General features: G+C 36.7%; 1 protein-coding gene across 3 annotated transcripts in view; it reads right to left on the bottom strand.

The window, feature by feature from the left end:
- Positions 1–11,437: 11,437 nt before the first annotated feature.
- RFX8 (regulatory factor X8) overlaps positions 11,438–26,795 on the bottom strand; it is a 140,981-nt gene continuing 125,623 nt past the window's right edge. For all 3 annotated transcript variants that reach the window (XM_007501155.3, XM_056808240.1, XM_056808241.1), the window contains 2 exons: positions 25,679–25,995; positions 11,438–11,799 (listed from right to left, as the gene is read on the bottom strand). In XM_007501155.3, coding sequence (XP_007501217.1) covers positions 11,623–11,799; positions 25,679–25,995 — 494 coding nt within the window. In that variant the 3' untranslated portion in view covers positions 11,438–11,622. The remainder of the gene's footprint in view (positions 11,800–25,678; positions 25,996–26,795) is intronic.

The raw sequence follows: 26,795 nt of genomic DNA, 5'->3' as shown, positions 1-26,795 counted from the left end.
CAGCTCACACTTGAAAGCGAGCTTTCTCTCCCTCTTATAGTGTGGAAGTGTTCAAACCCCACGTACCTTTGTTTCTGTGCTTTGCTGGAGAGTCCCTCTGATCCCCCAAAGATGATTTTTATGCTCTTTTGAAGTAGTCTATTTTGTTCAGTACAGGGGAGAGGAAGCAGTTTGCGTCTAGATTACTTTCACTAAGCTTTGCTATCTTTATGCTCCCAGCCTTTCATCATAATGTGCTATAAACAGAGCTGGAGAAAATCACCCAACCATCCTGAGTAGGCCCAATCATCTCATTTGGCCCTCACTACTGCTAACTAATCCTTTTACATTTCCCTTAGTAACTCACTATCTCTTTTTTTCAGAGCTTGGGCTCTTCTAGATTTTTTTTCTCTCCTTGAATCCTGCATAACTCATTCTCCTTCTGTTCTCCCTATGTGGATCATATAACTTTGGAAAACTTATGAGGAAAGTATTACATGTAATTGGTAAGTGAAATAAATTAATAAAATAAGTACAAACAATAAAAATAAAACCCAATTAATTCCAATACTATTTAAACTCCTTAACAAAATAAGCAAAGAAAAAGTCCTATCAACTTCTTAGAGGGACTTATGACAAAGAATGCTATCCTCCCCCAGAGAAAGAATAGTTGGAGTTGAAATGAAAATGAAAGCATGTGGTTTTTTACTTCCTTATTTGGTATTTATTTATTGGTATTCCTTTTGTATTACCTGATTGAGTTGACATTAAAAGTTATCTGTTCCCCAAGTGGAGTGTGAGTGAACAGATCAAGGGGAGACCTTTTGGTCTAGAGTAGTGGACAAGAGGGACAAGAGAGAATTTGGGAGAGCAGCTTTAGCTAAGAAGGGAAGGCAGAAGGGGGAAAATCTTCAACCCCCCCAAAAAACTAAGTGCCCCAATAGGGACGCTTAGACTTTTGGTATGGAGAGGGGGAAAGAAAGGATAACCCCCTTCTCAAAGTGGGGTTCATGGGGGATAGCAGATATAACGGGTTGGCTCAGAGAGAGGAGAGGGGGTTTGAAGATTTTCCTTCTTCTGCCTTCCCTCCTTAGCTAAAGCTGCTCTCCCAGATTCTCTCGTGTCCCCCCTCTACTACTCTAGACCAAAAGGTCTCCCCTTGATCTGTTCACCCACACTCAGTTTGGGGAACAGATAACTTTTAATGTCAATTCAATCAGGTAATACAAAAGGAATAACAGGCAGGGAAGAATGGGAAAGGAATGTGGGGAAAGTGGGTCCCTGTCTGTATCTAAGCCCTTTCCCCTCCCTCCTCAAGTTTGGGGAGAACTCAGGCCTTGGCAGCCTGAGCCCCCTGAGAGAAAGTCAGGTGGACTCACCCCTGGGCAACAGGAGCTGAGATAAAATCTGCTCAGGTTTCTCCTCAGAAAGTCCCTTCAATTGGGAAGTGTTGGGGGGAAAGATTTCCAGACACCAGCAGGAAAAGTGGGTAACCCTCAGGAGAAAGTCTTTATCCACCTCTCTTCAATGGCTCAAGACAGAGAGACCCTCACTGCTCTCTCCTCCAGCCAGTCTTCTCCTCAGGATTCCCCTCCTGGGGCCCCTCCCCCGTCGAGGTGATCAATTTCACATATTTTTCAGTCTGGCACTTTTTCCCTAGTGCCAGCCTCTGTCACACTGGGTAGATATAGTAGCCAGAAAAGCCCAGGGATCCGTCAGTCTAGATGAACAGCTCCGGAGAAAGAAGGCTGCCTGTCCCTTTGACACTTTTCCTTCTATAGGAAAACGTTCTAGAAGGAGAGGAGATCTATTTGGACCTCCCAGCCTCTGGTCCGGACCTCAGGTCACTGTCTTCTTTGTAAACAGAGGCGGGGTAGCCCTGCTTCGGGATGCTTTGTGGTGTCTTCTAGGAGGGAAGGCGGGGACTCCTTGTTGGAGGAGCTGTCCAGCTCCTCCTCTACCTTGTTGGTAACTGACCAGGAGACCGAGCTCACAATCACATATCCCCAGGCTGGAGATAGCATCGTGCTGCACCAAAACAGCCAAGAGAGCCAGCAGCCTGTGATAGCAGAACACAAACATTTTTGTAACATATATTCTGCGCTGTGACCCAGGCAGTCTTACCCAGTCTCCCCAGCTGTTGGAGTGATCGCAGCACCCTCCTGTGGCAGAGAGAAGGCAATGCGAAGACAAATTGGCTTTCTTTCTAGGCAACAGCTTGTGGGACTTTTGGCATCCTGAACACCAGTAATCCAAGAGGGAGTTAGTTAAAGAATCCGTAAACCCATACCTCAATCTCATAAAAAGCTAACTAATCTTCTAGTGATAAGAATCCCACAGAATAAGAGGCTGAAAGTGAAGGGATATCCCATTTGAGCTATAGTGTGAGAGGGACATTGTATAACAATGTGTTCCTATCTCACAAGTCTTTGATTATTTTCTTTAAACTGGCTAAGAAAAAGAAGGGTGAAACAGAACGGATATGAAACAAACAGTAGTAAAAGGTTATACTAACCCTATATTTTGACAAAAACATACAACCAGGCTATTGAGATAAGAAGTCACTCTTTGGTCACTTTTTGGTAAAAATTGCTGGAACAACTGGAAAGTAGCTTGGCATATTCTAGGTATAGTCATACTTTACACTATTCACTAAGATAAGGTCAGAATGGATACATGATCTAGACATTAAAGGAGATATCATAACCAAATTAAAAGAACAGGTTAAATATTTCCTATCAGATTTATGGATAGAAGAGGAAATTATAAGTAAATAATAGAGGGAGAGCATTGTAAAATGTAAAATGGATTATTTTGAGTATATTAAATTAAAAAGGTTTTGTTCAAATGAAACAAATGTTGCCAAGATTAGAAGAAAGCAGAAAATTGAGAAAAAATTTCATGGTCTCTCAGAAAGAGATATCATACTGAAAATATAGAATGTTGTCAAATTTATGGGAATAAGAACCATCCCTCAGTTAATAAATGAGCAAAAGATATGAATAGAGAGTTTTCAGATGAAGAAATAAAAGCCATAAAAGGTACATGAAAAAGGCTTTAAATATCTACTGATTAGGGAAATGGCAAACAAAAACAATTTTGGCATATCATCTCACACCCATAAGATTGGCTAAAATGACAAAAATCAGTAAAATGATGAATGTTGGATAGGGATATGGAAAAGTAGAGACACTAATACACTGCTGGTGTAATTGTGAACTGATCCAATCATTCTGGAAAGCAATTTGGAATTATGTTCTATAGAGTTTTAGAGTTCTAATAGAGTTCTAAAACTGTATATATCCTAACCCAGCAATCCTATTGCTGGATCTATTTCCCAAGGAGATCAGGAAAAAATGAAAAGAACCTATATATTACAATATTTATAGCTGATCTCTTTGTGGTGGCAAAGAAAGAGAAAACTAGGGGATGTCCATTAATTGGGGAATGACTAAACAAATTTTGGTATGATGGAATACTACTACACTGAAAGGAAGAGTAAGCATATTAATTTTTTCAAAACCTAGAAAGAAATACATGAGATAATGAAGAGTAAAACAAGTAGAATCAAAAGAGCATTTTACACAATGATAGATCTTATATTTGAAGAATAATTTGTGACTGCTCACCTCCAGAGAAAGAACTTAGAAATGTAAACATGAAAGATATAATCTATATATTTTGCTAGATGATGACTTCTGTGTTGGGAGGAAGGGAGGAAGGGGATGAATAAATATATAAATAAAGCATTTCTGAAATTAAAATAAAATTAAAGGGACTTCCCCACCAAAAGGAAATAAAGGATGAACCACAGGAACAGCAGGTAAAGAAACTGAGACCCCATAAGGGGTTCAATAACTTGCTGAAGATTCCCCCAGATAGTAATTGGAAGATCCAGTATTGAAACCATTTTATTTTAAATCTATTACTCTTGAACTTTTATCTGGAATTTTGTTGTTCTTGAAATCATGTTTATTTTAAGCTTAAGAAAGAGATATAGTGAACCCAGATTTTTAAAGAGATTTCCAATTTCAGGAAGTTCCCTTTTCTGTTATGTAGTAAAAATCAACTGACCCTTATTCTGAATGTCCCACAATGGAATGCTCTGGGCAAGGTCCCAGGAATTACAGGACCCCAGTATGCTAGTAGTCACGTAGTCACCTACCTTTCATGTTTGTCCAAGAACCCACCTGATATGCCCGCCTTTCATGTTTGCCCGTCATCACCCACCTGTTATGCTAACTTAGTTAACATTATTAACAGAATGTTCTAAAAATATCGTTGTTCCCCCTTTTCAAGTAACTCAACTATGACCACTATAATCTATATAAACCCTATTCAGACTGTGCTTCGGGGGAACTCACCTGGCTGAGTTACCCCTAGTGCGCTAGCAATAAAGACTTCCCTTTGTCTGACTTGCATTGTCTCCGTGTGCTCCTTGGGTGGTCTACTCTTGGACCCTAACATTTCCAGTGCTCTACATTTCACTCTTTGTTCATTCAGCATTGTTTAAGGCATACACCCTTCCCCCCCTTGTCCTTTATCTTTCTTCTTAGTAGATTCTATTACACAGCTTCAAGATAGTCAGCAAAGGGGAAAAAACAAATGGCTACTCTTGCAGCTGGAGTTAAAAAAGCCTTAAGTTAAACTACATAAAAGTCAACTATTACCCAAGGGTGAACTGCATCAGTCCAGCCTTCCTTCCTTCCCTTCTCCTTCCTCAGATTCTGATTTCACAACTTCTTCTCAAGATTATCCTTTGTGGAAGTGTTAATAGGAGGAGGACAGGAGTAAAGGAAGAATGTTAGGAGATGTGATAACAGTAAAAGAAAGAAAATGAACAAGAGGAAAGGATGTATTGAATCTTAGAATTTTAGGTTTATCTACGGTTAACTCCTTGTCTGAAAACATGATTGCCCTACAAGATCCTTGTGAAGTGGACAGCCAAACTCAGTTTGAAAATCTACCCTCAAGACTTATAGAAATAATAGATATTTTATAATTTTTTTCATCACTTTCATTTCCCAAAACATCCATCCCAACCCAAATCTTGGGATTTTAAGACAAATTTGGTATTAGAGATCAAGTACTCACCATTCATTTTAAAGGTTATAAAATTGAGGCCCAGAGATGATGCAAAATGTCACATAGATAGTAAATGGTAGAGATGGAATTGGATCCTGGCTCCTCAGACTTTAATTTCAACTAAGGCACGCTTCTGCAAATCTTTGTAATTAAAGTCCTTAGTAATGGTTTCATAAATTTAGATGCTTTTGATGGCTATTTTCAAAAAAGAAGGATTCTGATGGATACCAGGAAATGCATTTTGATCAAATGAAGTTACTAGTCCTCATCTTGCCAATTAGCTAAAGTACAGCCTATGTAATCTAGTTAGACTTTAATTTTGATCTGTGCTTGTAGAAAAGAGTGCTCATCCTAATTTGAAACATTAAAATAAAGATATGTCTCTTATAAATGTTCCTCCCTAAATCCATTCTAAATGTCACAGTTAGAAAGCAGGAAAAAATTTATTATGTATTTAATTACTATAATGATGTATTTGTGTAACTAGAATCTGCTCCCCTGGTCTCTCTCTCTCTCCCAGCATTCCATGTTCCTCCTCACATTATGTGGTAATGTAGGGAGGATATAAGTTTTGTGTAGACACGCCTCTCTCTTTCCTTTGATCACAGCGATGGAAGTGGACTAGAGAACTTACTCATGTGAACTTCTATCTCTTTTAGTTTATTTTATTTTTACTCCAAGTGATTATTAATAAACTTTATAAAATAAAAAATTGGAGTTATTGATATTAATTTAAATCTTACACTGTGGTGATCACACTAATGCCATCTTTCTAGTGATATATATTGTACATTGTTATTCAGTAATTTTTCAGTGTTTAAGGCCAGATTTTAAAATTAAGATGAGTCTTTCTATCCATTATACCACCTAATTGCCCCATCCTGTACATAGCTTGTTTATATATAATTGTTTGTATATTGTTTCCCCTGTTAGATTAGGAGCTGTTTGAGAGCAGGGAATGTTTTTTGTCTTTCTTTGTATTTCAGTGCTTAGTACAGTAACTGGCACATGATCAGTGCTTAATAAATGCTTATTGGCTGACTGACTGAGTACATTGATGAAGTCATGAATCTTTTGAAGTTATTGACAGACTACTGAACATTTCCACCTAGATACTCTATAAACATTAATTTTTCTTCCTTTCTTATTTTCTTTCTTTCTTTTTTAGTAACCTTTACCTTCTTTTTTAATAACCCATACTAATATCAGTTCCAAGGTCAAAGAGCAATAAGGGCTATGCATTTGGGATTAAATGACTTGCCCAAAGTCATACATATAGAAAGTGTCTGAGGCTAGAGTTGCCCAGAATCTCTAATCTCTAGATCTGTCTCTATCTTCTGAGCCACCTATTTGTCCCCCACTCTGTAAGCATCTTACCTTCCATCTTAGAATCAATATTGTGTGTTGGTTCCAAAGCAGAAGAATGGTAAAGGCTAGGCGACTGGGGTGAAGTGACTTGCTCAGGGTCACATAGCTAGGAAGTGTTGGAGGCCACATTTGAACCTAGGACCTCCTGTCTCTAGGTCTGGCTCTCAATCCATTGAACAATCCAGCTGCCACCCTCCATAAGTATCTTAAAAACAACATGTTCAAAACAGAACTCATCTTTTCTCCCAAATCTACTTCTCTTTAAACTTTCCTTTTACTGTTGAGGACACGACCATCTTTCTAGTCATTTGGGTTTACAAACTCTATGTTGTTGACTCCTCACTTCACTTACCTCATGTATTCAGTCAGTTTTTGTTTGGACCTCCATAACATCTTTTCACATATTTATACTCATAGAGACCACCCTTATTCAGGGCCTCATTCCTTCTTGCCTGGATTATTACTTTTTTAACCATTATTTTCTGTTTTAGTAATAACTCTAAGATAGAAGGACAAAGGCTAGGAAGATGGGGTTAAGTGACTTGCTCAGGTCACACAGCTAGGAAGAGACTGAGGCCATGTTTGAACCCAGGTCCTCTTGACTCCAGGACTGGTGCTACCTAGCTGCTGTTCTTGCCTGGATTGTTGCATTAGTCTCCTATTTGGTCTCATCATCTCAAGTATCTCCTTACACTTATCTTTTACTCAGTCACTACACTGATCTTAGTAAAATGCCATTCTGATCATGTCACACCCAGTCAACAAACTAGTCATTTCCTTTGGAATCTAGGATCAAATACAAATTTTTACATTTGAAATTTAAAGCTCATCATGACATCTTTCTCCCACTCTAGATTTCTTACACACTATCCACTCCCCACATGGTATAACGTAGCCATACAGACCTCCTCACTGTTCTACACACAGCACATGTGACACTCCATATGTCGTCTTCATGATTTTGCACTGGCCATTCCCCAACCCCCATCCCACCATGCCTGAAATGCATTCTCTCCACATCCCTGTCACTTGGAACCTCTGGTTTCCTTAATGGTTCAACTCATATGCCACATTCTGTATGAAACCTTTCCTGATATGCTCTCAGGTGCTCATACCCTCTCTCCTCAAACTCCCTGTATTCATTTTGCATGTATGTATGTATCTGTCTGTCTATCCATCTGTCCATCCATCTCTTTATCTAATCTACTGGGACAAGTAGGTGGCACAATGCATAGGAGTGTTGAGCTTAGAGTCAGGAAGAGTCATCTTCCCAAGTTCAAATCTGACCTTAGACACTAGTTATGTGACCCTGGGCAAGTCACTTGACCCTGTTTACCTCAATTTCCTCATCTGTAATATGTGCTAGAGAAGGAAATGAGAAACCATTCTAGTATCTTTGCCCAAAAAACCCAAATGGAATCACAAAGAGTCTGAAATGACTGAAACAACTCAAGGACAAAAATCTACCAACATCATCTCCATTAGAATGTATATAAATACAATCTATAATTAAAAGTTTATTTGCATGAGACTCTTCTTATTGGTGGATATTGATTACTCAATACTCCATACAATCTGCAGAAGGACAAAGCTGGGGAGTGTTTGTGAGAAGAGAGATCTTGGTCTTTGAGCATCCAGCTTTGAGAAGATGTAGTTCCTGACACACTCTTCAGGTCCCTGAAGGGAAAAACTCTGGAAAGAAGTCAATGTGTAGTGGGCCTGGCACCTCAATTGTATTCCTAATTTACTAATCTAGAGACTTCAGGGAATTTCTCCTTGGATGAAGTCTGGAAGAGTCTCAATCCAGCAAAGATATTTCCTCTGAGTGATAGAGTTTATTTACTTTGTATATTACCTGGCACATCTTCTCAACCATTTACTTTCTCTGATTTCTATTTGCTAATGGCTTGGATAAATATGTTTATTTGCTATATGCGTTCATTGTGGATCTAGAATTTGGTGAGAAGGGAATAAAGCTTTGGATATTTACCTTGAAGCAATAATTCCCCATTAAGGGATAGTGATCAGGAGTTTGGTTTGAACCTAAAAATTATTTCCTCTAGATTAGCAATATTTGGGGGAGCAGTTAGCTATAATCCCCTCACCCAATACTCCTAACTCTAAAGAGAGCAGAATGGCAGGAATCTGATCTCAACTCTCTACTCCCCTTCTTGGAAGGAAATCAATCTCTTTTGGAGAAGAGTCAGGGTGAAAGAGGTTGAGGTCAACACTTGAGATATCTATCCATGCCTTCCTGTGAACTACAAATAGAGAGATTCATGTGGATACATATAATCAACATGGACAAAACATTCCACATAATAACCCTTACATGTGTAAAATGCACATGTGTACAAGTTTTATTCTTTATTACAATATAAGCTCCTTGAGGGTAAAGTCTTTCACTTTAACCTTTGTTTTTTCAGTACTTAGTGCATAGAATATATAGTAAAATTGGATAAACAATAGAGTAAATAAAAAGTAGAATAATCAATTAATAAATACTTAATGATTATTATAACTGCATATTAGCCATTATAGAAACATAGAATTTTAGAATTAGAAGGGCTTTTTGAGGTCATCCAGTCCAATATCCTCATTTTACAGATGTTAAAACCAATGCCCAAGGAAATAAAAAGATCTTGCCCAAGATCACACAGTTATTGATGTGATGTAACTAAAACCATAATCTTCTGATTAATATTCTCAGCCATCTCTACATCATCTTGCTCTGTGGTCTTTGATAAACCATTCAACCTTTCTGATGTGCCCTATGGGAACCCCATTCTGGTTCCAACATCATTATTGTTAGTATTCATTTCATAAGATATTGTGGCTAAAGATGAGACTACCCATGATATTATTTATGTACTGAATCAAGTTAGGTTGCTAATCCTACTGTTGCTATCCGATGATTTAATGATTTTTAAAACAAGTGAATTACTGAAGATAAAGCCAATAACAACTGATTTGGGGCTTGCAAGAAGCAGCATGGTCTAGAAAATTGAGAGCTAGGTTTTGAGTCAGGAAGACCAGGGTTCAAATCTCACTTTTAAAAAATACACCTTACTTTCTGTCTTCATATCAGTTCTAAGAGAGAAGTGCAGTAAAGTGTCTGAGACCAGTTTTGAACTCAAGAAAATGTTTTTCTGATTCCAAGGCTGGTGATTCCACTATGCCACTTAGCTGCCCCTATAAAGGTTTAGAATGTAATTTTATGTATCACAATTTAAACCTGATATTAGACTTTAGATCTATATAAACTCTTAATTATAATATTAGCAGATGTAAAAATATTCATTAAATTATCACTTTTTATCACAAATCAGATAGAAGGGAATAGATCTGCTTTGACATTGATACACTTCTTATATTTGAATAGTTTTAATGCTTTGGCTATGAAGAAAAAGAAATAGATTTAAAATAAAGGAGATGTAATTTGTTATAGATATATGAATTAAATCTATCCCTTTTTAAAATTTTGTTAGAGAAAAATAAGTTCTTTGATCCAGTAAGTCTCAAAGTGATATCCATTTCCTAACTGGGAAGTCATTCTACACATTCTGACCACTTAATGAAACAATACTAAGGAGGAGAACAAATATTTTTCCCCTTTTTGTAGTTTGAATTGGGTTATATTCAGAAATGATAAGCAAGATAATTTCAGAAGAACCTGGAAAGATTTGCATGAACTGATGGAGAGTGAATTAAGCAGGACCAGGAGGACATTGAACATGGTAACAAACAATATTGTATGATGATCAACTGAAAACTTGGCTACTCTCAGCAATGTTAACGATCTGAAACAATCCTGAAAGACTTATGATGGGGAATGCTCCAGCGAAAGAACTATTGGGAGTCCAATGGATGTAGATCCAAGCATTCTCTCTTTCACATCAGTGTATTTACAGCTTTAGGGTTAGGGTTTTGGTATGAGTGTGTTCTTACAACAATGACCAATATGGAATTGTGTTTTGCATGATAATAAAAATAAAATTTAAAAAAGAATTGGGTTATATTCTTTAAAACAGTGATATCTAAAAAGGAAATTGCCTTTATTAATTTTATATTATTGATCATAAATTAAGTGATCATGTGTAGTCCTTTAGGTAGGTAACTGCAACTATGACTTTAAGAGTTAGACCCAGTTATTAAACTGTGTATAGGATATATACTATACATATATATATCTTTATGTATATATATAATCATATATATAATTGTATATATGCAATTTTAATAATAGAATATTAACCATAGTGTTAGAAAGGATATAGTTTGGTGTATTAGAATATTAGAGCATCTAACTAGATTAAGAGCTTCTGTTGGAAGAGCACAAACTTAAGGTCTGGGTAATTTATCTAGGGAAGCTGAAACTCATGCAGTAGGAACTAAGCTGTGCTCATTTGGAATGGTGAGTGATGATGACTTGATGAGATCACAGGAAAACAATCTTAGCATGTCCCAGTGTTGTTTGATTCTGTGAAGATTTATGCTCACTGCAGACTCCCCAGAGTATTATGGCCATTTTGACATAACCCCTCCCCAGGGTTAGTATGATAGTTCTGGACTAGTAATTATGAGATTAATTAAATTTCTTAATCTTGTTCTAGAATTTATTACTTCTTATCAAATGTTAACAAAACTTGTTACCAAATGCTATGGTTTTTTTTTTTTAACATATCTGAATGTTTTGTCTTGTTAATCACTTATGCTAATTGGTTATCAAAAACCTATAAAAACACTGTTGAACATCTACAGGAGATTATTGCCACAGGCTGGGTGTGGTGAGACTTTCAGCCTTAATTTCCACAATTAAAGATGGACCTTTGGCTCAGAATAGTGGTCCGAAGATTTCTTTATTTCTTACATATCTCCCATGAGTTTTGTCTTGAATGTAGCTTGCTTCTTGACATGATTTGTTTGTTTCACAAGTTTCTCAGCTGTTGAGGACAAAAATAGAATTACCAGGAGAGGCTATAAGAAATGTCAAGGAGGCAAAAAATAATTTAAATTAGTTTATGAGTTTGGTCAAAGCCAACCACTGGAAATATATCTAAACATAAAAAAGTCAAACAATGCTACATCTACTATATACAATAACACTCCTCCCACTTTTGTTACAAAAATTGCCCAGCTAGTATACTTTAAGAGTAAAAATACATCTTCCCTGTGTGTTATTACACATTCTTATATATTAGCATTGGTTTCTCTAAAATAAACATCTTCAGGGCTCTGGAGTACATCTGAGGTGTGAATTACAAACTTCTGTCCATCTTTTAGAGTTACAAGGGCTTCTTGACCCACAGGAAGATCTAATTTAACTGTGCTTTTGGTGGCTTTGTCTTCCAATAATACCTGGATTAGCTGTAACAAAAAAAAAAAGAAAGAAAGAAAGAAAGAAAGGAAATCCAGTTTAGTATGATGTCCTTCATTAAAATGAGATCCTTCCTTTCCCCAGAACTAAATTCTAAAAATATGCCTTTTGTTTTACCAACTTAGTTAAATCAAGTCAACAAGCATTTTCTATGTATATACTATGTACTAAGCACTAGAGATACAAAAAAAGAGGGGGGAAAATCCAGGCCAGTCTTTGGACTTGGCCTTCTATCCACTTTGCTGCCCCCTACCCCACTTGATTTAGTTTTGAGGTATGTAGGGAAGACTGGTGAATTCTTAGAAACTAAAATATAGAAGCAATATTTGATCAATAATAGGTATTATTGGTTATTGGTATTGTTTATGGTCTATATAATCTATTTCTATATTATTATTGAGAATAATAATAACTGACATTTGTCTAGCCCTTTAGGGTTTGCAAAAAAATTTTTTTCTGTTATTTGAACATCATAACAACCCTGAGAAAGGCATTATAGGTATTAATAAAATTCTTTAGGTATTTGTTAAATACCTACTATATGCAAGGCACTGTGTTAAATGCTAGAGATACAAAAACATAATGATTCTTGGTCTCAAGGAGTTTACCTTCTATTAGAAGGATATAATATATACACAAATAAATAAGCAGAAAATCTATACAAACAAATAAAGGGTCATGATGTTTAGAGAAGGGTGATACTCCTTTGTAATGTGCTCTACCTGACAATATAGATGGAACTAGACTTTTATGATAATGTTGTTATTCAGACATTTTTCAGTCATGTTTTATTCCTCATAACCCCATTTGGGGTTTTCTTGGTAGAGATACTGTGGTGGTTTATCATTTCCTTCTCCAGCTCATTTTACAGATAAGAAAACTGAGGCAAACAGAGTTATGTGACTTGCCCAGAATTACATAACTTGTAAGTGTCTGAGACCAGAGTTGAATTTGAGAAGATGAGTCTTTCTGACTCTAGGTCCAGCACTTTATCCTCTGTGTCACCTAGCTGCCCCTTTAAGATAATAACAGTGACTATTTCTATGGCACATTGTTTGAAACACATCCCTATAGATAGAGAACTGCCCTGGAAGTTGAGGTAACTTTAGTTCAAGATCTACTTCTGACATATACAGGCTATTATCATAAGAGCATATATTTAGAGCTGGAAGAAAATTTACAGGTCATCTAGTCTACTAAGACCATTATATTACAGTGTAGCATACCAGGTATATTAGCATCTTGAAAGTATTATTGGTGTATTGATATTGTATCTTATGTGTTCATATACCAGACTCATGGTCATGTTGCTTATTGATTATTGTATTTCCAAATCTTCAATCCAAAGGACAAAATAATTCATGAGCAGGACATTATTTGCCACAGGGTCCTAGCTCCCACTTTGTTAGACCACATTCCTTACCAAGTCACATGTTTGATCAACCTCCTCCTCTTTGGTTATGCAATTATCAAGTGAGGCAATGTTAAAGCCTATGCCATGTCACATGTTCATTAGCTACCTCCCACTCCACATTCCTAAATTTTCCAATAAAAGTTTGGAGACACGTGTAGAGCTCTCTCTCAATTCCATCAGAGGGGCATGCATGATAGAGCCCATATTTTTTAACTCCTTGTCTCCAAGTCTTGATTCCTTTGTCTCTATCTCTCAATTTCTCTCTTCTCTATCCATCTTCCCTCAGTTTCCAATCTCCTTCTCATGAAAATATTAATATGTAACTGCAGGAGGTTACGTACAGATGAGGTAACTGAGGCTTCTAGAGTTTAAGTGACTTACCCAAGGTCAACACAGCTAGGAAGTGTTGGATATTACAGCCTAGCTCCTCTGAATCCAAATTCCCAGCACTCTTTCCAAAATTGGAACTTGACAGGTTACCTCTATGTAATCTTTAAGTGCCCCTAATTACTCTCTGACCAACAGGTGTAGAATAGTTGCTCAGTCTTTATTGGTAGAAAAAGTTTTCTTATTGGAGAGGTCCTGGAACCAGTCAAACCACAGGTCAGGGCCAAAGAAGAGAAGTGAGAGAGATTTTCCTTCCTTCCTTCCTTCCTTCCTTCCTTCCTTCCTTCCTTCCTTCCTTCCTTCCTTCCTTCCTTCCTTCCTTCCTTCCTTCCTTCCTTCCTTCCTTCCTTCCTTCCTTCCTTCCTTCCTTCCTTCCTTCCTTCCTTCCTTCCTTCCTTCCTTCCTTCCTTCCTTCCTTCCTTCCTTCTTTCTCTCTCTCTCTCTGTCTTTTATGTGCATATCATATATTGTTCCACCATATTGAAATTATATCATTATGGCCAACTATATTATGCCTTTTTATATTACTAGAAGAGACATCTCTACATAGAAATCCAGAGAGCATGACAGAAGCTATAATGCAGGCATAACAAGATTAAATTATCTAGTGGATTTTTTAAAAGACTAAAGCAATTTTGTGTGTACAAATTAGTGGAATGTTAATTAGGTCACCAGTGAACTTGGAAAGCAACTGGGTGGGTTTTCTTGAAGAGTCTAAATGCTGAGTAATGAAAATGAAGTAATTGAAATAAGAACTTCTGGATGGCAGAATCTTTAAGATTCTATAACCAAGCCAGGAGCCTAGAATGATAAATGACACTTAACACGTTAAGGTTTGCAAAGTAGTACAAGTCATTATTATTAATTTTTTCCCATTTGAAGTACATTATTTTTTGAGTATCACAGTAACTGTACTATGGGTAACATTATCTCCATTTAAAAAATGAAGAAATGAGAGATTAAACCACTTGTTGATGTGGGAGAAAGGGGAAGGGAATAAGCATTTATTAAACACCTACTAATTTCCAAGCACAAATATTATCTCATTTGTTCCTTGCAACAACCCTGGAAGGTAGGTGCTATTATTATCCTTATTTTACTGTTGAGAAAACTAAGGCAGAGCAGGTTTAGGTGACTTATTTGCCCAGTATCACACAGCTACTGTCTGAGGCCACATTTGAACTCAGGTCTTCTTGACTTCAGGCCTATCACTCTATCCACTGAGCCATATAGCATAGTAAGTGTCCAAAGCTGTTTTTTTAACCAATGACTTGGATAAAGGCAAAGATAGCTTGCAAACATATGTACAGATGACATAAAGCTAGAAGAGATAGTTAATGCTCTGGATGACTGAGCTGGGATTTAAAAAAAATCTTAATAGCAATGGGCTAAATTAAATAAGAATAAATTCAATATAGATAAATGAAAAGCATTACACATAGTTAAAAAAATTAACCTCACAAATAAAAGGCATGGCTAGATAGTGCTTTATCTGAAAAAGATCTGGGATTTTTAGAGGACTCTAAATACAATCTGAGTGGTATGAAATGGAAGCCAAAAAAACTAATGTGATTTTGTACTGTCCTGAGAGTGGTACGGCTTCCAAGAATAATAAAAGTTCCTCTATACTTTGCCCTCGTTGTTTCATTTCTATTGTATTTTGTTGGATTATTGTTTTGTTCAATTTTGTTTTAATTTAAATTTAGAATTTAGTTTAATTTTCTATCTTTGTTTAATTTGCAGTTTAGGAAAGATTTTGATAAACAGAAGTGTCCAGAGGAGAGAAACCAGAATGATGAGAGGTTTGGAATCCATTATATTTGACAGATCTTTTTTTTTAAACTCTTGAAGCTTGCCCCCACAGGGCCAATGGCAATGGCCAAAATTACTGAATATTTTCTCAAACAATTGCTATATAAATATATCTATCCCCCAATGGAAACAGAGTTCAAATAAAATCAATTCAAGTAAGACCAACATGGAGAATTTGCTCTGACACTGAATTATTTATTCATGATGGTTATTTAATATGGCATGCTTAACTGTGGCCAAATTTGAGTAAGTGCAGGTTGAATCTAAATGTTGCCATCATCACAATTGAGTTGGTATAGGTTCATTAATTGTGGTTTTTTGCATTTTTTGCTACATTTGAACATAAAATGTATACAATTTTTACATCAAAGTTAAACAATATTTGTGTTGAAGTTAACAGTATCATAGTACTCATTGCATTGGGAGCAGCTAGGTGGCTCAATGATGAGCCTGAAGTCAAACTGTTGCTTTCAAAGACTCATTCTCCTGAGTTCGGATCTGGCCTCTGATACTTACTAGTTGTGTGACCCTGGGCAAGTCACTTCACCCTGTTTGCCTCAGTTTCCTCATCTGTAAAATGAACTGGAGAGGGAAATGGTAAACCATTTCAGTATCTTTGCCAAGAAAACTCCAAATAGGGTCATGAAGAGTTGGACAAGACTGAAACAAATGAATAACAAAATCCACTGTATTTCTTATTGTCATCATTTTGCAAATACAGTACTATAGTTTCAAAAAAAGTTATCTTTTTAAAATTAAATGTTTTTCAGTTAACAAGTAATTTAGTATTTATTTTCTCTTTCACATCCCTCTTTCTTTTCTCTTCCCTTCTTTTCTTTTGTTTTCCCTTTCTTTTTTCACTCGATACCCTTGCCTTCTATCTTAGAATAGATACAAGTATCAGGTTCCAAGGGAGAAGAGTAGTAAGAGGTAGGGAATTGTGGTTAAGTGACACAGCTAGGAAATATTTGATACCAACCAGATTTGAATCCAGGCCCTTTTGACTCCAGGCCTGGATCATTATCCACTAAGCCACATAGCTGCCCGTCACCTCCCTCTTTCACTGGGAGTAGAGCGGGGACAAAATCATTGTAATAAGTAAGCACAGTCAGGCAGAACAAATTCTCTCAATTGTCTTGTCCAAAAATGTGTATCTTGTTCTGCATAGTTGGTCCATTAACACTCTCTGGATTTGGCTAGACTGCTTCATCATCAAGCCTCTGGGTTACTGTGCATCATGACAGGTGTTCTTAAGTCTTTTAAAACTATTTTTCCCTTTTCTTACAATGTTGTTTTTATTGAATAAATAGTTCTCCTGGTTCTACTTTACTCATCCTGCATCAACTCATACAAAGATTATCCAGGTTTCTTTGAAACTATTCCTTTAGTCAATTACATTCCATTACATACTATAATCTCAAAATTGATAGGCATTCACTTAAGTTTCCAGTTATTTTGACATGACAAAAAAAGCCACTATAAATTTTTTCCCTATATATGGACTCTTTCTGGTATTTCTAGGTCAAAGGGAATGCAGAGTTTAGTGACTTGGGGGTAGAGTAACAAGTTTAAAAAATTAATTAAGAAAATATCTTAAGAGCAGTTACAGAGAATGATTTCAAATGTCTAGCAATCTAATTTACATTTAATAGTCTTAAACTTTTTATTTTTTCTAATAATGCTTCTTAGATCAAAACATATCTGATTTGATGACCCCAGATAAGTCATTTACTCTCATTTGTCTTGCCCTTGCCCTTGTGTCTTAGAGCTGTTACTAAGACAGAAAAGAAGGGTTTTTTCCAATTGTTTTTTAAAGCATCTCAGGGCAGCAAGGTGGCTAAATGGATATACATACATACATATATATATATATATATACATATATATATATATATTGCCTAGCCCTTACCACTCTTCTGCCTTGGAACTCACACTTAAATTCTAAGACGGAAGGTAAGGGTTTGGGGGCAGCTAGGTGGTTCAATGGATTAAGAGACAGTTCCAGAAATGGGAGATTCTGGGTTCAAATTTGACCTCAGTAACTTCCCAATTGTGTGACCATGGACAAGTGGCCTAGCCTTTAGCACCAAGAAATCTGCCTTGCAACCAATACACAGTGTTGATTTTAAGATGGAAGATAAGGGTTTTAAAAATAAAAGAAAGAATTTAAAAAACTTAACTGTTTTGAAGAGGAAACCCACTGAAGTAACAGAAGTTAGTATAAGCAAAGACAATAGAGGCAGGTGGAGTATGCAAATGCAGAAACTTGAAGTAAGGAGCTCAAATTTAGCAAATACATTTTACCATCTTTATCAGAGGGATTCATATTGTAGTTGGTGGAAAGTCAAAACTGCCGTGTTTGCTTTGTGTGATGAGAAAGCATTAAACCTAATAAACTGACATGCTATTTTCAAATTGCATGCACAGACTACAGTGTCAGGACAAGCTATTTTTTTCTGGAGAAAATTCAATGTTTTTAACAAGCAAAGACAAACTTTTTCACAAACCATGCCTGTCACATCAAAAGGTCTGCTAGTCCTGTTGAATTTTGTTAAATACAAAAAGCTTCCTTTCCTTTAATAGGACAAACATTGATGCTATTGACATGGTCCAAATGATGCTTAATTAATCATATGTAAAGCAACTTTGGGGGGCAGCAAGGTGACTCAGTGGACTGTGAGCCAGGTGAGAGTTCTGGGTTCAACTTTGGCCTCTGATATTTCCTAGCTGTGTGACTGTGGGCAAGTCACTTAACCTCAATTGACTAGTCCTTACAACTCTTCTGCCTTAAAACCAATATACAATATTTATTCTAAGATGGAAGGTAAAGCATTTTGTTTGTTTGTTTGTTTTTAAGCAGTTTTGAATGATTCTTCTTTGCAAAGAAGGTAATGGGAAGGAGATGCCTAAAGATCATTGTGATCAATTGATCACCAAAAAAATCACAAAATTGATCACAATAATTGAGAAACTAAAACTTTCCTGTTTTTCATTGCAAGAGATAAAGCAGCATATTTAGTTAAACAAAGTCACTTGATTACATAAATATTCTGAGTCAATGGAAAAAAGATTTATTACTTTGCCTGTGGAAAAATTATATTGGATACTGCACAGAGGTATCTTAACTAATATGAAACAAATTTCAGTCCCAGGAACATGAATTTAAAATGTGGCATTTCATGTTACATAGATAATCACTTGACTCAAGAAGGAGGAATGAGTTCATACCATTAAGATGCTATAAGAGTAATATTTGGTACCTTAATTAAATTGTCTTTCAAGAAATGAACAATACCCTCCAAAAAGCAGTAAAATTATTATTATGTGAAATTAAACAGTTGGAAATATTTTTCAATGGTGCTGAATTGTTATAATATAACTTGCATAGCTTATTCTCATCTCATTTATGACAGGGGTCTCTATGATTATTTTTAGATTTTTTAGAGCTAAATAAGAGATCACAAGAAAAAATAAAAAGCTTGTCTTGAGGAGGAAATAGATTTCCCAATTTAAAGAGTGAAATTAAAGACACCTGACTAGCCTATAAAACACATTTTTATTTTATTTTAAAGACTTCAACATTTCTAAATATTAACGGTTATGGAGCCTAGCTGCCATGGACAGAAAGGATACATTTGAACTTATTCCACCAAGCAACATTGAAATAAGCAGTTAAACCGGGAAATATTAGTGCTTTGGCTATGGGTGACTGAAGAATTTTCTGGTTTAAGAAACAAAGAGATTTATATTTTTTTCGTATCTCTTGCTTCTAACATATAACATTTAATCAAAGTGGAGTTTTCTTCGGTAGCTCTTCTAAAGCCAAAATATCTATCCTGATTAGCAATAACTAATGAAAACACATTTTCAGAAACCTTGAGGTAAAAAAATAGCTCACACATTATAGGAATATTATTCTTATTGTTAATCACTTAGAATTATAAAATTTTGGAAAAATTATAACAAATACTTGTTATTGTGTATGTTTAAGATTTGTTTTTTGTTATAAATATTTTAATAAGTTCTTAAATTTATTTGAAGAAAATATGAACTAAGAAAATTATCAGAATAGATTGTTTTATGAAAAATGTATGGGGGCATGATACATTTTTTATAAAAAGGATAGTTTTGCTATACAAATTTCAAATATCACCTAGATATAAAGGAATGAAGTTGTTTAGCCTGAAGAAGAGAACATGGCAGGGACATAATAGCTCTTTTCAAGGATCTAAAGGGTTATCTTATTGTAGAGGGATAAGATTCATATTTTTGGTTCTACAGGGCAACTGTAGTAGTAGTGAATGAAAGCTGTAGAAGGATTAATTTAGGCTTGAAATCAAGAAAATGTTCTTAATAAGCAGAGTTGTCTTAATAAGCTACCCTGGAACGTGGTGGGTTTTCCCTTTGGAAGTCACCAAGTAGAGAATGGGTCAATATGTGTGAGGTATGAGTTAGACTAGATTGCCATTGAGGTACCTTCTAACTAGAATTCCATGATTCTGTATATTGGGTCTCAGGCAGCTGAGCTGCTAAGCTGTACAGTGCTAAGCTGCTAAGTGCAAACTGCTCCAATCTTTTTGCCAAGAAAATCTCAAATGGCATCAAAAAGAGTCAGACATGACTGAAAATGACTAAACAAATATGTTGGAAATTGAAACCATGTTTTCTTCTGACTTTCCATTAAACAAAGAAAAGCAGTTTTACATCCGAATCTGTAAAATGGAAAGATTGGACTAAGTGCCCTAGGAAGTATTTTTTTTACTCTAAAATTCTAGAATAAGTATGTAGGGTCACATTTGAACCCATGTCTTTCTGACTCCAGTTCTATTCCTATATTCACTGAGCCATCTAGAGCTGCCCCAGTATTGGGTTATAGAAGATTCAATTGCTTATCTTGATTTATTATCTATTCCAATTAAATATTGAATACCATTAACTATTCTCATGAAGCTGCTTGAATTCAATGATAATGAACTTCTAGAAAAGCTTGAAGCAGAATTGGGGTGGGGAAAATTCCCCAGATTATTCTGTTGCACTGGAATTTTGTGGCATTTGAATATTCCTTGAAATATGTGGAATGATAATTATGGTATACACACTAATTGCAGTAAGATGAAACCCTGGTTGTGCATGTATTTTGTGCATCACAAGTATGCACTGCTACATTTGTCTGTTTGGTAGAAACCAAAGCATGAATGAGTCAGGATCACTACATTCTTTGTTTTTCTATTCTCAGCCTAGCACACTGTTGTTGTTCAGTCATTTCAATCATGTCCAATTTTTCCTAACCCCATCTGGGGTTTTCTTGGCAAAGATACTGAAGTGGTTTGCCATTTCCTTCTTCAGCTCACTTGACAGATGAATAAACTGAGGTAAACAGGGTAAAATGACTTGCCCAAGGTCACACAGATAATACGTGTCTGAGGGCAGAGTTGAGCTCAAGATAATGAATCTTACTGACTCCAGGGCTGGCACTTTATCCACTGTACCACCTAGCTGCCTTGCCTGGTATATACTTTTAATTAAAAAGTACATGCTGTCCTGAGAATTCCATGGAACTTCTATTTTTCCTCCAGTTTAAAAGACATTCTAGCCATTAAAAGACAGAACAAAGTCAATAAACTTAGAGAAGTATAGCATAAATTAATCTGTAAAATGAATAATTACCTGAAAAATGTATGAAAATCAAATTTGTTTTCATCAAATGTCATTTAGTGCACTGGGGGTTGGGGGTGGGAATGGATAGAATTTACAATTATTTGTGGGGTGAATACTCCTGTATATTCACTTCAATTCTCTTTTAAACCCTTTTCTGTCTTAGAACCAATACCAAATATTGATCGAAGGTAGAAAAGTGGTAAGGGCTGTGTAAAAATGGAGACTTGAACCCTGGACTCCAATCCCCAAAAGTCCTTGCTCTGGTTCTCAGAATGCTTTGTAATCTCACTGAGATCCTCATCTGGGTGAGATCAAAAATTTCTATTTAAACTAAAGCCTACTGGGGCTCTTCCTACTTCCACTTCGGAGCACACGTGGCTCTCTACCTAGCAGGCAAGAAGTGAGTGGTTGTGAATGGGCTCTCTGGGCCTAGACACATGCTTTTCTTACTTGTATTTTCTTAAGCTCTTAATCTTACATAAACCTTTAAAAATATAATACTACTAGAGTAAAACTAATTTTTACCTGCCACAGTTTGGCCTTGAATTTTAATCTTAACAGCTGGGCAACTGGAGTTGTGACTTGCCCAGGGTCACACAGCTAGGAAGTGTGAGAGGCCACATTTTAGTCCAGGCCCTCCAGACTTCAGACCTGGCACTACTGTGCCAGGTACTAACTACTCCTCAGTTCTCTTTTTAAGTAAAAAGAATACTGAACAATTCAGGGATCCAAGACAATTCCAAAGGATTCATGAAAAATGCTTTCCACTTCAAGAAATGATGGAGTTGGAATGAAGTCTACTATTTTTCACTATATTTTCCTGTATGTGTCTTCTTCCACAACATGGCCAATATGGAACTATGTCTTGAATGATGTCACATATATAACCCATATCAAATTGATTACTGTCTCAGAGAGGGAGGATGGAAGAAAGAGAGAGAATTTGGAACTTGAAATTTTAGAAAACTGTTAAAAATTATCTTTAAAAGAAATTGGGAAAAAATATATATAAAGAATACTGCTCGGGGCAGCTAGGTGGCTTAGTGGATTGAGAATCAGGCTTAGAGATGGGAGGTCCTGGGTTCAAATCTGGTCTCAGACACTTCCTATCTGTGTGACCCTGGGCAAGTCACTTAATCCCCATTGCCTAGCCCTCACCACTCTTCTGCCTTAGAACCAATACACAGTATTGAGTCTAAAAGGGAAGGTAAAGGTTAAAAAAAAAAAGAACATTGCCTCTGAAGTTGGAGGAGTTAGGTTCAAATGTTACTATTTATATCCATGTGACCTTGGACAAATCACTAAACTTCTCTGGGCTCTGGTTGCCTTATCCATAAAATGAAGGGTTTGGACTTAAATCTGTCCTACATCTATGATCCCATAAAATTTAGAATTTTAATATGTAATATTAAAAGAATTCCTGATTTTATATACAAAGCATCCCTGGAGATTTCATCCTAAAAGATTTACAATAAAACAAAACCCTGGGGTCCGTGTATGTATTGTGTCCTGACTGTGTGTGGTTGCCTTCATCAGTTTGGTGGGAACCACTGAATGAACAACTAAGATCTGTTCCATTTTTTTTTTTGGATCTTTAGTGCCTAATACAGTGCCTGATACCTATCAGGTGCTTAATAAGTGCTTGCCTATTGTAAACCTTAAAATTTCTTAGACTTATAAATGTTGGAAATTTCACCATTGGGACCACACTCCCGTGTGGTCAGCCACAATGTGACAAGGAAATCACTTTAAAAGACTGATATATATTAATTTAAGGTCGCCAAGGAATTCAGCTATGTAATTCCTAAATGAAAACTCAAGTCAGCCGTCAACCTTTTATGGAGTTTAATTACAAATAGGATGAAGAAAGGTATTAGAGATAGAGAGAGAGAGGGAGAGAGAAAGGGGAGAGAAGGGAATAGGGCTTAAATACCTCTTCTGTTTAGGCTGGGCCAAAAGGCCCAAGCCCTTAGATAGCTGGGGCAAAGAAAAGAGATCAGTCCCTATTACTTGTGTGACCAAAATGGAGAAACAATCTCAGGGGCCTCCACCTCCAGCTTCCTTCAGAGCCGACTCTCAAAGCAACACCTCTCCAACCAACCCCCCAGTCCTCAGACACCTCTATCTTTAAGGAAACCATCCAAGTTCCCTCCCCTCAGTTCTCTACCATCTACCATCTACCAATCACTGTCCATGTCTTCCCTGTGCCAATGGTGGCTCTACCTTAACCCAGGACAGCCCAGAGGTCTGTGGCTTTGCACATGTCTGTTGAAGGTCATATTCTCAAATAATTAAATCTTGATCCTGTGCTACAGCCCTTCCTAAATCCTGTTACCCTGAGTAGGGTAGAGATTGGAATAATTAAATTTTGATCTATGCTGCAGCCCTTCCTAAATCCTGTTAGGACTGAGTAGGGTGGAGATTGTAATTTCCAAGACCTGGTTCTGTCATTCCAAGTATCTCTATTGTATCAATTCTAAAATCAATCATGACTCAAAGAAATTCCTGTTCTATGCTTAAGCATAGGTCAAAGCCCTTTCCATTGTTCAGGAAAGGTTTCTGTCCTAAAGTAATCTTAAGAAGGGAGGAGGAGGAACCTCCCATGCCAATGGGGTTCACATTCCAATAGAGTTCCCACTATCAATAGGAAATTTTTCAAGTATGAAATTTCCCAATGGTGAAATTTCCAACATTTATAAGTCTAAGAAATTTTAAGGTTTACACTATGGCTAATTGAAGGATGGTTGAGGTAGCAAATACAGGAGAGTCTTTACTGGAAAAGAAGTAGACTTCTGCATTGGAACTTATAACTAATATCAACTCTAAGACAAAAGATAAAGGTTTAAGAAAAAAGAAAATGGTGAAATCAGGAAGCCATAATGTGGTCTAGAGGAAAGAAACTGGAATACTTGGATTATAGTCTTGACTCTGGTATATACTAATTGTGAGACAGAGTTGCTTTGAGGATTGAAGGAAGCTTTAATGTGTTCTGGAAGAAAGAAATAGGAATACTTGGCTTAGGGTCCTGGTTCTGGCATGTACTAATTGTGAGACATTGGCCAAGTCATTTAATTTGTTTGAATCTGACTTTCCTTATCTATAAAATGGGGGATAATAAAAATAATGGTCCCTTCAAGGTTGTTTTCAGGAATAAAGGAGGCAATATAGTACTTTGTAACTATAAAGCAAAATAAGCCATTTTTATTCAGGAATAATAATAAACAAGTGCTCATTAAATATAATTTCCTTGACAGTAAGCATCAGATCCCTAAGCTGTGATATTACCATTGGCAGGACCGGGTTACTACTCTTCATACATGCAGTTTCCTAATTTAGCCTGAGACCCTTTAACAATTTTTTAAAACCTCCAGACATGTAAAAAGCTCTTAAACTATACTCCAATTCCCCTCTTTTGGTTCCAGAGTATAACCTTGGGCCAGGAGGGAGAGCAGCATTGCTTTCTGTGCTTATAAGACAGGCACAAGCAGAAGTATAGTTGCTAGAGTTCTCCATCCCCTACTCTTCCCCAGTTGATGGAGGATAGAGATACTTCCTGGGGTGTGAAGATGAGCTTGACTTCTTCTCTGAAGGCTACCTACAGGATTCTGTTTATGATCAAGGGGTGGAATGCAGGGGAAGAGGTGGGAGGGACCACTAAGGCAGATGTCTCTCTGAGGTTGGGGTTGGAAATTTGTCTTAAAGTGAATTCCAAGGTTCCGCAGGAGCCCAGTCCAAAGCTAGTTCAGTGTACACTGTTGTGTCAGCCTGTGAAAACCTCTCCTGGCCTTTTGAGTGCTTCATTTCCCTCAAAATGAGGGAACAGATTATTCCCAGAAAGTAGGTTACTCATTGTATGATTGCTTGTGTGACCTTGAGTAAGTCATTTCACCTAAGCCTCAGTTTTCTCATCAATTAAAGGAGAGTGTGGGACTAGATGGATTATAAATTCCTTTCCAGCTCGATGTCCAAGATCCTATATCACTTGTCCATGAATTGAAAAACTCAGACTGGGTATTGCTTTAGGTGGGAAAATTTATAGAACATCTCTGGTTATTTTGACAGCAGGGATAGAAAGTTTCATATTACAATTTTCTTTTGCAATTTTCTTTCTTTGGATATTATTGATTATTGGTGGAACAGAATTAGTAAATTGTAGCCTGCCATTTGTGGTCTCAAATAACATAAAGAAAATAACTTTTATTGATGTCCTTTTATCTTTATATTATAATCACTTCTGCAAAAGATAATAAAACTTTTCCTCCTTCATTCACTTCAGGGTGAGACTTCCCTTAATGTTAAATTTAAGGTGTCAGTTGCTGAAAGTGGAACACCTGGGTCTAAAAAGGAGATGTGATAAATATGTCAATATCCAAAATACATGTATAACAGCTTTACAAATTAGTATTAGAAATGGACAATTCCACTCTTTTGGGGATAACAGGAAGTGGTTCTCCATTGCCAACTACATCAATCAACTATTGCTCCTATTTACAGCTTTCCTCCCATCTCTCCCATTTTTGTCCTAACCCATGTAGATTTAAATTTCCATTCATTAGGCAATATAAATTTGTTTTAGTGCCACACACTGGTGATTTTACCTTATTGCCTGTAGCAGTGTCCACCAGAAATCCCATGACCTTAAGGATAACACTGCTCAGACAAACATCACTCTGGCTAATGTGTTTCAGAGTGACCCGAGGTGGTTCATCGTCATTGTCTTGGCTTCTATGCTGCTTAATTGGTGAAGAATCAGGACTTTGCAAAGGCTCCTGAGTGGACTGAAGGGGAGATGTGTCATTTGGCTGCATTTCCTTGAGATTGCTCCCATCTTCCTCTTCCTCCTCATCCTCTATACATGACTGAAGTATATGAATTACATATTCCAAAAGCAGTAAATTAAATAGATGCCAGGAGCCTAAGATTAAAAAAACCAAAACAAAAACAAAACCAGAAAGGCAGATCTGTAAAGCCAACATTAGCAACTTTTAAAAGATTTTGGCAAGCCTTACTCACGAAATCTTCATTTGTACATTTGATTTGTAATTTTCATAGACTGGGGGAAATCAGAGTGGGATCTTTGATACCACTCATGTCTTAGGTAGGACCTAGTCCTTAGACAAGCACCGCCTTCCTCCCCTACCTTCTTTTCTTCCTCTACCTTTATTTAAAACCCTTATGTTCCCTCTATTCTATTAATTCTAAGTCAGAAGAGCAGTAAAGGCTAGGCAGTGGGGGTTAAGTGACTTCCAAGGGTCACACAGCTAGGAAGTATCTGAAGCCTTATTTGAACCCAGAATCTTCCATTTCTAGGCTGGAACTCCATCTATGCTTATGCTACCTCACTGCCTTTTTTCCTCCTTTACTATAATAACAGCTCCCATGATCAAGGCAAGACTATTCTTTGAGGTCCATCTGGCAGGAATAGAATGGGGTAGGGAAGGGGGGAGACATAGGGAATCACAGAAGGGATATTGTTGCCATCTTATGATGCCTCAGCTACAGTCACTTCTCAAGTTCTTCTTTGCTTGTGTTACTGCATATCCTTATGTGTTAAGTGGGCAAGGGAAAAGAGTCTGAAGCACATGACAAAATGAAGTCCATAATGCCAGAATTTTAAAGCTATAAATAGGGAGATTTTAGGAGAAAAATGTGAAAAAAGCATGCACAACAGAGCTGAAAATATTGGTAAGAAAGAAGAGAAAAATGACTGGGACT

Source organism: Monodelphis domestica, chromosome 8 (assembly GCF_027887165.1).
Source record: "Monodelphis domestica isolate mMonDom1 chromosome 8, mMonDom1.pri, whole genome shotgun sequence".
Classification (NCBI taxonomy): Eukaryota; Metazoa; Chordata; class Mammalia; order Didelphimorphia; family Didelphidae; genus Monodelphis; species Monodelphis domestica.
The sequence above is the reverse complement of the archived record's forward strand: the minus strand, read 5'-3'. Positions and strand labels throughout refer to the sequence as shown.